The sequence below is a fragment of the Cydia splendana genome, chromosome Z (genome assembly GCF_910591565.1).
Source record: "Cydia splendana chromosome Z, ilCydSple1.2, whole genome shotgun sequence".
Classification (NCBI taxonomy): domain Eukaryota; kingdom Metazoa; phylum Arthropoda; class Insecta; order Lepidoptera; family Tortricidae; genus Cydia; species Cydia splendana.
In genome coordinates, this window is record NC_085987.1 from 18,142,963 (window position 1) to 18,158,348 (window position 15,386).

Consider the following 15,386-nt stretch of genomic DNA (forward strand, 5'->3'; position numbering starts at 1 on the left):
GATTTGAACGGTTTCATGTGATCTTTTCATTTTCAATTTAACCAGTCAACATTCTAATAGCAATTAGTTCTTTTCATCATTTAGTTCTGAAATATAGTAGGCACTAGTATGGTTAACGAGTCCTAAGGTTTATTTCATACACTGGTAGCATGGTAGCATACTGGTTTAGCTGTGAAGTGATACATCGAGATACTACCCCACGCGCCCACCGCCTTTGAGACCATCGTTAATCGACATCAGCAAGTGGGATGGATGCAGAGTTTCATGTATTGCTTGCACAGCCACCTGGGAGCGTGGTATATTTCCATGTGTTTTGGTGACCTACATTCCATAATCTGGACACGCGGTAATGGTAAGCTCACGTGTCTAACCTTGATTGAAAGGTGAGTGCAATTCATTATGTTATTTGGTGAGAATTATTGTGAATTATGATTGAGGCAGTCTAGCATAACGGTTGTGACGTGACGTCATCTCTGGGATCGTTACGTTTCTTTGTAATTAATTTTTGTAATCCATTTAAATCGAAGCGATCTTGAGTTATTTTGATTTGAAATCCATACTGCTAATTAAAACCAAGTATTAACTATCACGATGTGATATTATTTCATCGCTCATTTGTGAATTTACCCTCAACAATTGATTTTTCATGAAAATACAATTAATTTTTAAAATCCATTTAAATCTAAGTGATCTTAAGTTATTTTGATGTGAATTCTATATTGTTAATTAAAACCAAATATTGGCTGTCGCGACGTGATATTATTTCATCGCTCACTTGTGAATCTACCCTCAATAATTGATTTTTTTATGAAGATACAATTAATTTTTATAATCCATTTAAATCTAAGTGATCTTGAATTATTTTGAAGTGAAATCCATGTTGCTAATTACAACCAAATATCGACTATCACGACGTGATATTATTTCATCGCTCACTTGTGCTTCTACCCTCAAAAATATATATTTTTTTAAATACAATGCATCGTTAGAAATTGATTCTGTAATTCCTCCTGTAATCCTGTTTAGTAATTAGTAAAATTGCTACAAATTATTGCCCGTAATGCCGTGATAGATCACAAATCGTGCATACTATGAAAGCATGAGCTACGCATATGAAAATTAATGTTACAGTGTGCTGCAACCTGAGCAGGGACAACATACAGACGCCATCACACCTGTAACACAGAAGCAGCTGTGCAGTATCGTCTGTTCTGGAGATTTGGAAATAAAAGGACAGGTTTCGTTCCAATTGTTTATTAGTGAATTTTATTTTCAGTGTAATGGCGAAGCATAAGTCTAACGTAACTAATTAGCTGTCACTTTTCGTATTGGCCCATTTTACCGTGTTACTTATTTTTGGAAACATGTTTTTTTGCATCTGCTACATTGCATTTAATAAACCTTTGAGTTTATCCTGCTTACATGATAAACCTGATACCGTGCAAATGGTGATTTCAGTATCAGCCAGCTACGATAAACCACATCGTGCATCCTGCCATCTGCTGCAGCATCGGCAACTGCAGGGCGAAAGGCATTAGCCGTCGTGCTTGGGTTGGACTTCACTACCACCTTTGTCTTGGACGCGTGCATCATACTTTATTAATCTGGTGGGCAGTTCCCATTTTGTTGGGATTATTTTGAGAAGATTTACTTCTGCATAGAAGTTTTGAGCGAGTTTCTGTTGTTAAAGCTAAAGTAGAAAGCTGAGTTTCTGTTGTTAAAGCTAAAGTAGAAAGCTATCTTTAGTGATTTTGATCAGTGATGTTCAGTTTCAGTTGATCAGTTGACGCTGATAGTACCAATGGTTCTGAGTAACATGATTTAAAGAACCGTTTTTATTTTCTTTTTGGAATTCACTCTTAACATTGTTTTTGCTTTCGATGGACTGAAAGCTTGTACTTTCGAAGGACTGAAAGTACGCCCGATGGACTGGGCAATACTGTCATGCTTTCGATGGACTGAAGGCAAGCCCGATGGACTGGGCACTACTGTTTTGCTTTCGATGGACTGAAGGCACGCCCGATGGACTGGGCACTACTGTTTTGCTTTCGATGGACTGAAGGCACGCCCGATGGACTGGGCACTAATGTTTTGCTTTAGATGGACTGGGTATTGTTTTGTTTAGTGACCGCATCAGATGTGCCAGAGCATGTAAGAGGTGCACGTGGTCTGCTTTTTATGTGCAGAATGCTCTTTGCAAGGAGTAGCACTTACGCGGCTGAGATGGTTACTTCTGACGAGGGTCTGGTATCTGCCGAAGGACTGGCAATGCACCGAAGGACTGGTGTTGTTTTGTTAAAAATGAATTCCCGTTGATGTACTGTGTTCATATGAGTAAAATTGGCATTATTAAGTCAGAGTGCTATTTATTTTAAGATGTCCTACAATGATTATTACCACATTTGACCAAAATATTTTTTTTTAATGCCAGATAATTTCCCCGTAAATTGATATTGATGACAATAGTAGTGATACTGTCGAGCAATGAATTAGAGCTGTTGTGATTTGTGTTTTTGATGTTTGAGATTGTTCTGTTTTCACATAAATTTGAGAGTATCCGCCAGATGGAGGCGATGATTAATGGAGTGTATCCGCTAGATAGCGGCGATGATTACTGATTATTTTTATTAAGTCGTTGCTCGATGGACTATTTTTGACTAGAGAATTGAGGATTGTTAAAGTAATTTTGAACAATCATTTTTTCTGGTTGGATTGATAACAAAGTTTGATTTTAATAGTAATTTGAGAGAGACCCAAATTGTGGGTCAGGAATGACCGAGCGATGAGATACTGTGCTGAGTATTTTGTTACAGAATCAAATGCATACACCCACACACGAGGACGTGTGTAGCGCAGGACGGCCGTGTCGGACCCTGACACCAGAAAGACGTATTGCAGCGTTATAGTTCATTATTTTAGACGCCTGTATAAAATCGATTAGCAATGTTGAGCTACGTATTATTTGGTTGTAACAAAATAAATAAAGTTGTGTAGAGAGTAACGCCGTCTATTGGAGCATTGTTGAAATAAAGTTGCGTAGAGAGTAACGCCATCTATTGGCGTGTTGTTGAACTAAGATGACAGGTAGAAGGCTTTGGAACGTCGAGAGGTTTCTCTCGAGTGAGCGTAGGCACGAGTTGGCGTTTTTGTCGGTATGTTGGTAGACTGGTCGAGCAGGTTTGCCAACTTGACTGAGGCGGGAGCGGAGAGGCTCCGCCGCTGGTAGTTCTTCTTGATCGGACCGCGCTAGAGATCGGGCGTACTCGTTAGCCAACCTCGTGCCTAACTCGCTACGTTCCTGAAGGTTTATACATGAAGGATTATTCTGATAGCTTATAGAATCCCGCGTTCTTTAACCATTTAGCTAAGTGTTTCATTTCAAGTGTTATTTTGATTTCTTATGTTTCATTAGAAGCTTACTTTTGTGAAATAAAGAAATGATGTGTTGTTTTAACTTGTTTTGAAAAGATTTGTCCCTCTGAGTTTGTTGCCGGTCCCATATAGGGCTAAATCTTCTCATGTTAGAGGCGTAGGGTTGGAGCCGGCCTAGCTTGACTTGAATAAAGATTTGAACGGTTTCATGTGATCTTTTCATTCTCAATTTAACCAGTCAACATTCTAATAGCAATTAGTTCTTTTCATCATTTAGTTCTGAAATATAGTAGGCACTAGTATGGTTAACGAGTCCTAAGGTTTATTTCATACACTGGTAGCATGGTAGCATACTGGTTTAGCTGTGAAGTAATACATCGAGATACTACCCCACGCGCCCACCGCCTTTGAGACCATCGGTAATCAACATATAATATAATAAAATAATTCAATTATTGCGAAACACCTATTTTAGTAGGTAAGTATTTATGTATTTTAATTAAATATCTGAACTTTCCCTTGGTTCTCTGCTGGGGCGTGACTATAAAATTGTGATCTGATAACCACAATAAAGAATAAAAGCGTTTTTGTTCATCTTAGGTATCGTTAAACCTTTGAAGTAAAATTAAAATTGCAAGAAATGTCGATAGTTTATCGATATGACTTTATCGACATGGCTACAGCAAGGTGGGCCTCGTTGTTAATCGTACACTTAAACAAAAGTGGCAACAGTGACAGCTCGCTGAGACGGGATCTCTATATATTAATTCTATGGCTTCCACACTATCGCACCCGCACTGAACCGTCAAAACGGTGCGATCCTAGCTTAAGGCCGTAACACACTATCGCACCGCACCAAGGTCATTGTGCGACGCACCCATAAGTAAGAGCGAGAAAGCGATATCGCTTTCTCGCTCTTACTTATCGGTGCGTCGCACAATGACCTTGGTGCGGTGCGATAAGCTCGGGACACACTTATCCCACGTGCGCAACGTATGTAATGCATTATGACATCTGAACCCTGAAATTTGTACGCTTAGAAACATGCTTGTTAAGCCCCCTCCTCACTCGTGCGCGAATCGCGGCGCGAAGCCGCGAACGCGAGTGTGGCGTCGATTTTCGCAGACAGCGAAATCGACTCCACACTCGCATTCGCGGCTTCGCCCGCGATTCACGCGCATAGTCTGTAGGGGGCTATATACGCAACGCAACGCATGACAAGTATGTTTCTAAGCATACAAAATTCAGGGTTCAGATGTCATAATGCATTGCATAACGTTGCGTACGTGGGATAAGTGTGTCCCTGCCTATAGTGTGTTACCACCATAGACTGCCGCACACGTGCGCCAGTGTTGCCAAGTGTCCCATATTTCCGTGTTTTTCAACGAATTTTTGGATAGATATATTATACTTAAAAATTACGTCTCAGCGGGCTGTCACTGTTACCACTTTTGTTTAGTGTACGATTAACAATGTGGCCCACCTTGCTGTAGCCATGTCAATAAACTATCGACATTTCTTGCAATTTTAATTTTACTTCAAAGGTTTAACGATACCTAAAATGAACAAAAACGCTTTTATTCTTTATTGTGGTTATCAGATCACAATTTTATCGTCACGCCCCAGCAGGGAACCAAGGAAAAGTCCAGATATTTAATTAAAATACATAAATACCTACTAAAATATGTGTTCCGCAATAATTGAATTATTTTATTATATTATAATATATTCATTATCCATTAGCATTTCAATTATATTTATGTTTAACGAAGATATTGAAGCTTCAATTAATCGCTATTTCGTTCGGCTGTGTAGCGTTTATCGATATATAACATGATTAAAATCGACTTTACACATCTCTAAAAGAGCAACACGTTTTTACGCACACATACACAGCCTGGATGCACCAAAAAAGGTAACGCTTTGACTTGAAGTTCATCTTGTCAACAGTATGGTTGTCCTTTTTTGACAAATGGCATTTTTAAAAGAGCGAGGAGAGAGAAGTGATACTAGTTGCTGCGCCGTCAAAGTGAACAGATAACGTTGGGGCCTTGACCGTACAGAAAGGACACTTCCTACAAACCCGAAGTTTGACAGCGGTTCAGGGTCGAATCATGCTATCCCTTTCTAATATATGGCACTATCCCTTTCGGCTATTTAGGGTTGTGAAAATTCAAGTTATTATCTTATCTGTGGTAGTGCACGCAAAAGGAAGTCAAGTGGTGCCAACCCTAATAATAGTTCGAGCGAAGTGAGGAGTGTCTCCCCACTGCCAGGGGGGGCGAAACCGATCCTTTCGGGCATTCTCTGCTCCGTTGCCCCGAGCAATTACAAAAGCCGTAACACACTACCGCACCGCACCGAGGTCACAGTGCACCGCAGTTATAAATGAGAACGAGAAAGAGATCCTTCTCGCTCTCACTTAAGGGTGCAGAAAAATATTTTAGAATAGATCCTGAAATTATGAAAATGAAAACAAAAATTGTTATTACCACTTTATTGATCCGACCAGTATAATCAGCCGCCAATTTGAACATTTTCCTTGTAAATTAGTACCAATACCATGTCTGCTATGAAGATACAGGCCGCTGCAGTACTAAGAAAAATTTTAGCCAGCATCTGTGCAAATACATATATTCTATTAAGTTATTTGTGCATCAACCAAATAATTAAAAAAGGGGCTATCTAAGTTATTTGTTATCAACTTAAAATATTTTTTGTTCTTGGTTGGAATTGGTAATAAGTAGTTAATATATAGTGAACAATATGTTTTGTTATACCCTTCCGGGTCGATTATGTAACATACTGGTATGCAAATACAGATCTTATCTTATATGCTAATAAATATATATCATGGGGATTGCCCCATATTATCAAATAAAATTATCCTCATCAGATGGCGGTCAAAAACCTCAGAATCACAGTAGCTAATTTCAAGAAAAAGATGAGACCTAATCATGACTACTATCTGTTTTCCAAGCATTCTTAATATTACTATTATATGGCTCATTCCCCAACGATTATTCTTTACCGAAAATCTGGGATGTAAAGCCACAAGTTCGCTGTGTCCCTGTTTTTGTTAAGCCCCCTCCTCACTCGTGCGCGAATCGCGGCGCGAAGCCGCGAACGCGAGTGTGTCGTCGATTTTCGCAGACAGCGAAATCAACTCCACACTCGCGTTCGCGGCTTCGCCCGCGATTCACGCGCATAGTCTGGAGGGGGCTTTACAAAGAGAGACAAACAACGAATTTGCAGTTTTACTACGATGCTAGTGATATCTATCAATTGGTATTCTGAATTCTGAACATAAGCACACACTACTTAGTAATAACATTTCACCAGATTTCATACATACATAAATACGATATAATTATGTTATATTAGCTTTTATATCATGAATCACATCGGTACAATTTACATAGGTACCTATTCATTAATTACAGATTTGCTACGCAAATAAGAATGTATTTTTTAAACCTGTCTTCTGATTGGTACGCCAAGGGCCGAAAGCAAGTCTGCTACAGCTTGAGTCAGGTCTCCAGCTGCGCGCCAGCGAGTCCACAAAGTTATAGCATTAAGGATCAGTAAAAGTGCCCCTGTGCAACACAAGTAGCATTGAACTATAATTCCCGTAATTCTGCGTTCAGCAGATCCTGCACAAAGAGCTAATCCCGCAGCCACGATGAAATACGTTACTAAGACACCGCCAGACACAGATTGCTCCCAACGAAATACCCGCACTGAACGCAGGTGCAACACTAGCAGCGCGACCAAAACAGCCATAACAGTTAAACGAAGCATTAACAGAATAAAACGTATACTTTCTAAATGACTTGCGTCATCTAACGCATTTAGTACCATATTAAAGGAAACTAAAATTACTGTAGGTATAATTAAGCAGAAACGAAATCCTTTGCGATGAGCGTAAAATTTGAACGAAGGCAATATTTATATATGACGAATTATGACGGTTTTGATATGTTATATATTACTTACTTTACTCTTTGTGTCTATGTTACAAATCATTTACACCATATTTACACCTACACCTACAATTAAAATAAATATATATTTTTTCTAACTCTATTATATGTTTATTATATGTTGTCTGTCATTTTGATTGATGTATTCGTAATCTTTTTGGTCGTATTTTTACTCAAAGTCCAGAAATACAAGACTCCATACCATTCTATACGCAACGCGACGAAATTAAACACACAACAAATATTTGCCGACCCACACATCGCACCCTCGTTGAGCAGAGGGGCTACCGCCTACCGCAAAAACCGAAATTTGCAAATTGCGGGATCTTTCTCTTTTACTCCAATGAAGGCGTAATTAGAGTGATAGAGAAAGATGCCCGCAATTTTTGAACTTCGATTTTTGCGGTTAGAGTTCGGCGAATGAAAGTTGAACCTGCAAAAACGCGGCATTTTAAAAAACCTCTACCTTCTATAATTTGATGGCTAATTTTGTCGGTGGGTAATAAGGCGGGATGGATTAAGCCCCCGCCACACTCGTTCGCGAATAGCAGATCAGCGTATTCGACTCCACACTAGCGGTCGCGGCTTCGCGCCGCGATTCGCGCACGAGTGTGGAGCGTGGAGTCGATTTCGCAGAGGAAAAAAAATTATGCTCAGTGGTCAAGTTTGGTATAATTTACGAGTAAATACTGTAAATCAAAGGGGCCGTGCGCGTTGGAGGGTCTACTATCTTGTGGTCTGAATTGAAAACATAAACTATACATTGACACTTCACCCCAAAGCAAGTGCTGCCCTCTACAGTTCACTTACGTTTTCTTGTGCATTGTAGAGTCTGTCTTCGTATGGGCTACATTGGAAGCTTAAACTTGTCATTTACACTTCGCACCAATTAACACGGGGCTCCTGTATTGCCCCCTACAGTTCTTTTGCTACCCACAACTCAAGCCGTATTGAGCTTGCTTCGGGACGAGGTCAATTTGCGTAGATTGAATTAGATTTCTTTATTTCACGATAGTAGGGTAGATATGAGAGTTCTGGTTCAGTTTAGGTTCCTTTTTCAGTGACCACAGACATTCCCATGCTTCATTTCGACTCTCGTGTGGTGTGCCTTTAAATAATATAAGGCCTTTGACGTATATCTCTTTCTCGCTCTCACTTTATGGGTCGACGCACCAAGGTCGCGGTGCGGTGCGATAGTGTGTTACGGCTTTTAAAGAAAACTTAAATTGTTTATGGTTATGTTGACTTGACATTCTTGACAATGAAATGTCATCGTCAAATGAAATGTGAACTGTACTGTATCGATTTAGTGCGAACCTTTGGTTAACTTGTAATTAAGTTATAAATTTTGTACAATGTGTTTATGATTATTATCCATAAATATTTTTAAATATCCAGCATAGTTTTCAAAGTTAGTGAATGGTTGAATTATGGTGCGTAATTATAACCTCATTTATTTCATAACACAAAGTGATTGTGAGCGCAATATTAATTATTTCGTATTTGCAGGCGAGCTCCATTATTCTTGCTGGTCTTGGGATGGCTGCAGTCGGTTTTGCTGGTCGCTACGTCTTGAAGCAAGTGCCTAATGCCTCTGTGAAATTTGCAGAGGCTGTTAAGAACTTTCCAAAATTTGATGCAGAATCTTTAGCTACATCAAAATATTATAAAGGTGGATTTGAACAAAAGATGACTAAAAGAGAAGCAGCTTTAATTTTGGGTGTAAGTCCTACAGCTAATAAAGCCAAGGTTAGTGTGAATATTTTTGATGTGAATTAACAAAAATTGTTTAAAAACCGGGCAAGTGCGAGTCGGACTCGCGCACGAAGGGTTCCGTACCATAATGCAAAAAAAAAACAAAAAAAAAGCAAAAAAAAAAAACGGTCACCCATCCAAATACTGACCACTCCCGACGTTGCTTAACTTTGGTCAAAAATCACGTTTGTTGTATGGGAGCCCCATTTAAATCTTTATTTTATTCTGTTTTTAGTATTTGTTGTTATAGCGGCAACAGAAATACATCATCTGTGAAAATTTCAACTGTCTAGCTATCACGGTTCGTGAGATACAGCCTGGTGACAGACGGACGGACGGACGGACGGACGGACGGACGGACGGACGGACGGACGGACGGACAGCGAAGTCTTAGTAATAGGGTCCCGTTTTACCCTTTGGGTACGGAACCCTAAAAAATGAACACTATTCAATTTACCGATTTGTTCAAATTATTTTGAAAGTAAAATCGGTCACATATATTCTTTTCTTTTGTATTGTAGATAAGAGATGCTCATCGAAAAATTATGTTACTTAATCACCCAGACCGAGGAGGATCTCCACTCATTGCTGCCAAGATTAATGAAGCTAAAGATGTTCTGGAGAGTGGCAAAACATAACATTGGATAATAGTCCATTATCATCCATAAATGTTAGACTTCACAGAAAGTAATTATGTTTTAGTCACAGATATGCCTTGGGGTTGTTTCATTTCAGGGTGTTAGTATGAGCAGCAGGGGCATGAAAGTGTTAATTGCTGTCCACATAGAGTAACCAACCATCCTATAAATTATATTCATGTACAGTTGAGCAATAGATGTACTAATGTTTTCAGAATCTAGATAAGTATATGTATCTGGTAAGAATAAACATGTGGTACAAATGTTTTCTTGTCTGATAAATGCTACAGGGCTACTGTAGACAGCAAACATGTACTTTACTTTGTTGGAGTACCTGATGTAGTTAATCATTTAGTATTGCTATTATTTGATGTCCATGCCATTGCTAATGTATGGCTTTTAACCAGGTGTGTTATTAGTAACCTTATGAAATACCCTCTGTAAAATAAATTCAAATACAACATTTAATATAGTTTATTTTATATCTTTAACATAATTTGTGCCTTGAAACTAGTGTTCTGAAGTAGAGTTTGAGTACTCCCAGTACTCAAGGTTCTAGGCATCAAGACAACTTTTTCAAGACTCAATGGTTTTAAAGGCTCTTGAGTCTATACACTTAATTCCCTTTAAAATTTCAAATTAGGTTTAGCTCATACATTACTTCAAATATTTTTAATCTGGGCCACTGGCAAACCACATACCTACATCCACAAAATCTACAAAATGCACAAGAGCACTTGGAAATTTTGATAATAGACATTTTGTTTAGAAATTAGTGAACATCTTGGCCACATCTGATGTGACTGGCGACTGTAAATATGTACTAAAATGGATTTTATGATAAAATTAAAAAAAGAATCTTCAAATTCATAAAGTTCTTAGGTACAGTAAATTAAGGCTGGTTACACTGTACTGATTTGTTCCAGGTTGTACAGTCACCTGCAGATATATCTGACCCCCCTGTATAGAAATCTGTTAGCAGGGGGGTAACTATTTTTGCATCTGACTGTAGATGACAATAGAGTTAAGCATTTTGCCATGTGGTTCAGGTTTTTCTTTCATTACACTGACAATACCAATATTATCTAAATTTTACAAAAATAGTTTATCTAAGTAGTATTTACACAAAGTGGAGAATATACCTTTACATATGGTTATGTAATATTTAATACATATTTTACTGTATGAAACTTGTACTTAATTAATTTCGATATTGCTGAATTAATTAATTTTAAATAGCATTTGTAGAATTTTTATGTATATTTTCAATACACCTAAATTTGTATTATGAATTTGAGTAAGAATTCAGTTATACACTCAACAGCAAATACACAGCTACAGCCAAAGTAGCCAAATTATATTAAAAATACATTTAAAACAAACATATGTTTTTCTCAATAGCTATAAATAGTAGCAAATATGTAGCACAATGGGTTTCTTGTCCTCCATTCAATATGCTAAACATTCTCCTTGGCCCATATCAATATTTTGTATACATGATGTAACTGCATAAATGCGGTGCTTTGAATAAATAGACTGTAGAATAACTCCATTTTGGTACTCACATGCTATGGTCAGGCACAGAGCTCACATAGAAAATAAAAAAGCCTATATAATACGGCATAACAAGAAACGAGACAACAACCAGCTATGCCACTAGATGCTCGTGCTTTAGTTAACAATAGTTTAACTTAGTCTAACTGAGTCTACCTAGACCAATAAGATGATGGTCTAATTGGCCACCCAATACTTAACTTTAAGCAACACACCAGTTGTAAAAGACAAGTCTGGTTAGATTAGTATTAAAAAAAAGGTGAGATCAAAATTTGTGGGAAAACTCCGCAAAAAGTTTACCGCTGCTCTTTTTGCAGCTGTTCACGTCGTTGTTTTGCAAATCGGGCTCTGAGTTTCGCTATAGTCGAGTTGGACAGAGTACCAGGTACTTTAAATATTGCCTGTAAAAAAAAGGATACTAGTGAGTAAATCGTCGTATCAATAAATATTACTTATTATTAGTGTCCGACCGAAACATGTTTTTTTGCCGAAACCGAAACCGAATGTTCGGCTTTGGCTCTAGTTTCGGCCGAAACCGAAACCGAAGGTTCGGCTTTGGCTCTAGTTTCGGCCGAAACCGAAACCGAAACTTTTGTAGACTTGTTAAAATCGTTGAAATAATGTCATAAAATCGCTTTTACACACATATTATGGGGCTGTCAACACCCAATGTCCTTGAAATTGATGTTACTTAAGCAGTTTTTTAAGAAAATTACTAGAGTTAGACCAAGATAATTCTGCAACGATTTTGATAACACACCCAGTGCAAGTGTTATTTTAAACGTCAAAACTTCTATGGAATTATGACGTATAAGTGACATTTGCACTAGTAGCACTGCGTATGCTATCAAAATCATTGCAGAATTTTCTTGGTCGAACTCTATTCATTCACCAGTCAAGCTAACATGTAGATACAGGGTCAACCAAAAACGCGAGCGCAGCGAGCGCGAAATTTTTTGTGAACTATATCGCAAGACCGGGTACCGATCTTCACCTGGGCCTAAAAGTCCGAAGTGCCCCAGTGAGGCGAACTTTCATGCGAAGTCAAAGCCGTGCTTCAGGCTTCAGGATAAGTAGTTGAGCACAGACTCCAACCAATGTCCATTGTATTAAAAAGCGAGACCGCAGGCCGAGCTTGGCGCAGCGAGGCCAAAGGCTAAGCTGAAGTAGAGGCACATGATGTAGAGGACAATGGTAAATTGAGGTAAAAAGTAAGGCTACGGTCGAGCATTCGTATGAAAAACTGTACTGGGGACACTTTTAAGGGTTTTTTTCTTCGTTTTAATCAATAGTCGTATGAAAAACTGTACTGGGGACACTTTTAAGGGTTTCTTTCTTCGTTTTAATCAATAGTCAGCTGTTCAGCCTCGCAAAATATTAACTATTGAGAAAATCAACTTTCCGGCACTAGTAGAGCGTAGCCTTTAGCCTCGCTTAAAATTTGTCATTAGAGGTAGATAGGAAAATGACTGAATAAGTGAGTGAATAAGAGCGAAAAAGACATCGTTCGACTCGGGCTGAGCTGATACTCGGCCAACGGCTACGTGCGACAGTGCTATCTCATTCACTCCGATACAATTAGACAGTGTGCGCGTTATAGGTATTAACAGCCCCTTAAGACTGCGTCGACAGTCCAGGCAGTGGCGCCCTCATTAGTGGAATTGTGTTTTATAATAAACCAATTAATTTCTGTACCTATAAATGAATCGGTATATGTGGGTATTAAATATTGATGTCCTATTTATTCTCCATCTTTTGGTCTTTGTCCGAAGTACCATTTCGTAAGTTTCGGCCCGGCCGAAACCGAAACTACAGCCGAAACATGATTTTTTGGCCGAAACTGGCCGAAACCGAAACCGAACCTTCGGTCGGACACTACTTATTATTGTCGGAACAAAATAGTTTATTTAAAATGTTTACTGCAAATTAAGGTGGCGAATAGATGAAAGTGCGATGTTCGCGAAGGAATACGATCCCTGACGATGATATCACATCTTTCTAAAGCCACCTATGTTGCTTCCGCAACTTCAGCAGAGGGCAGATATTTCGCCCGAAACTAACCAAAACCGAAGTTTTGGATACACATTAAGAAATAAAAGATTGTTTATTAGAAAAACAGCATGCCTCCGGTTGCACCAACCTGCATGAATTCATGACAGTGCAGAGCACTAGCATTTTTCACAATTGCTTTAAAACACTCTGCTAGTGATGTGAAGTCATTACAGGACAATATTGCTGCCCGGTTGGATTTTATTAGTGTCAGGCAGACTCTAAACAGAATTTTAGATCCTTCATAAAATAGGCAATCCCATATCCTTAGCACAGTCTCTATGGGCAGAACTTCAGCAAACAGACAAACAAACCATTTGGTGGTAATGACAGCCCAGGGAAGTCCTGAAATGAAAAAAATATGTGACGGTCCAACTAAAGCGTAAATGATAAAATCAGAAGTTAATTAAAACTTTACATTATTTTAAATCTGTTCAATGTCTTGATAGTTTTGGTGCACCTTTGTTTCAGTAATATTCATGGATTTGTTATATTGGTTGTGTCCATGGTAGGTAGTTAATGAACTTATAAAATTAAAGAATCACAAATCGAAAATCTTATATAATATCCATACAGAGTAAAATCCTTTTTGATATCTTTATCAGTTAGCTGTATGATATTGAAGTATTGACAAATGAAGATTATCATATAGGTACATGTTAACTGATAGCTGATAATAGTGCAAAATCTGTTTAAACACACCCAAGTTTATCACATGTTGATGAACATCTGGTACTTTGGATTTGACAAGCTCTGATAAAACTTCTATATCTACAATTAATCCATCCATAGTCTTGGTGTAATAGTCTGGAAGAATCTTTTCTACAAGTACTTTCAGCAACCAAAATGACACTTCTTCACTTTTTGTTGCAAGCAGCAATAGACCTGAAACAGTTTTATATACATACATTTGAAATTGTGACATCCACAATCCATGTAGGTAATATTTATATAGTTAGTATCAAATATATAGTGACAGCCAAAGTGGCCAAATATATTGCTACACTATCTTATTCCTATGGTAACCAAGGTATATATTTGGCCACTTGGGCTCTCACTATCTATTTGATAAGGACTGTACTAGCATTACTGATATAGTAGAGATAATATTATAAGGTGAACTTTTGCCCTCCACCAGCCCCAGTCGAAAAATTCACCAGATATTAGCTTTACTTTAATAAAAGAGCAAATTAAAGTTGCTTCTACAACTATAACTAACAATATTGTAAATACCTGCAATGTAGTTGAGTCCCTGGCAATACCCGACCACACGGTTGTTGTGTGCATATGCTATAAGTATGTGAAACAGATGTGTCTGATGATTAGCTTCCTTTGTAAAATAAATATTATCTGGAAATGTCCTAGGTAAATCTGTTTTAACTAAATCTACCAATTCTTTTTCGAAGGGTCTGTCTAAAATTTTGTGATAAAGATCAGGGCTTTGATTTTTCATCTTTTCCGCTTCCGATATCGTCATCCAGACCGCAGGCCTATGTTCACCTATAAGTTAATAATAGATTTTAAATTGTAGTTTACATGTGCTGAAAACTCATCTAGTCTAGACATACAATTAGCAAATTCTTAGTGTTTAAATTATAAATATTTACTTGGAATTCCTTTGCGAACGTATCTTTTGACGGTATTAGTGCGCTTGACCGACTTTCCTTCGCCGAGGAGTGAGGCCCATTTCTGAGCTCGCGTTGCGAGGACTCGTAAGTATACTGACATGAATTGTTCATAGCTCTCGAAATCGAAATCTTCGTGCCTCTCAAATCCATATTCATCGACTTTACTGAAATAAAGCGGGGATGTGAGTCAGTAGGTCGACGCGGGTTGTAAATACGAACATTTACGACCAACTACTTAATTACCTGAAGTTTGACTCTGCCATTTTCTGTGTATGTTTGTGTAATTATATCATTTTTAAACAATACCGAAATATATACCTTCACTGTAATTTCTTATTACGCCCCCAAAATAATTAAGTTTCTATACAACTTCTTTTTAATTGGTACATAACCCACGATGATATTCG

The 15,386-nt window shown here is 38.2% G+C and overlaps 2 protein-coding genes across 2 annotated transcripts; one reads left to right on the plus strand and one right to left on the minus strand.

Moving 5' to 3' along the window:
• The first annotated feature begins 8,639 nt into the window (after positions 1-8,639).
• On the plus strand, positions 8,640-10,216 carry LOC134805105 (mitochondrial import inner membrane translocase subunit TIM14). The gene is made up of 3 exons (XM_063778405.1): positions 8,640-8,788; positions 8,865-9,104; positions 9,632-10,216. Exons 1-3 carry the CDS (start codon positions 8,786-8,788, stop codon positions 9,746-9,748), a joined length of 360 nt encoding a protein of 119 aa, XP_063634475.1. The 5' UTR covers positions 8,640-8,785; the 3' UTR covers positions 9,749-10,216.
• A 1,184-nt stretch (positions 10,217-11,400) lies between these two features.
• LOC134805104 (growth hormone-regulated TBC protein 1-A) lies at positions 11,401-15,378 on the minus strand. Its single transcript, XM_063778404.1, has 6 exons — positions 15,223-15,378; positions 14,959-15,143; positions 14,585-14,851; positions 14,054-14,236; positions 13,443-13,696; positions 11,401-11,703 (listed from the first exon to the last, which is right to left on the minus strand). The coding sequence occupies exons 1-6, from the start codon at positions 15,240-15,242 to the stop codon at positions 11,599-11,601; spliced, it is 1,014 nt and encodes a 337-aa protein (XP_063634474.1). The 5' UTR covers positions 15,243-15,378; the 3' UTR covers positions 11,401-11,598.
• Between the last annotated feature and the right edge of the window lie 8 nt (positions 15,379-15,386).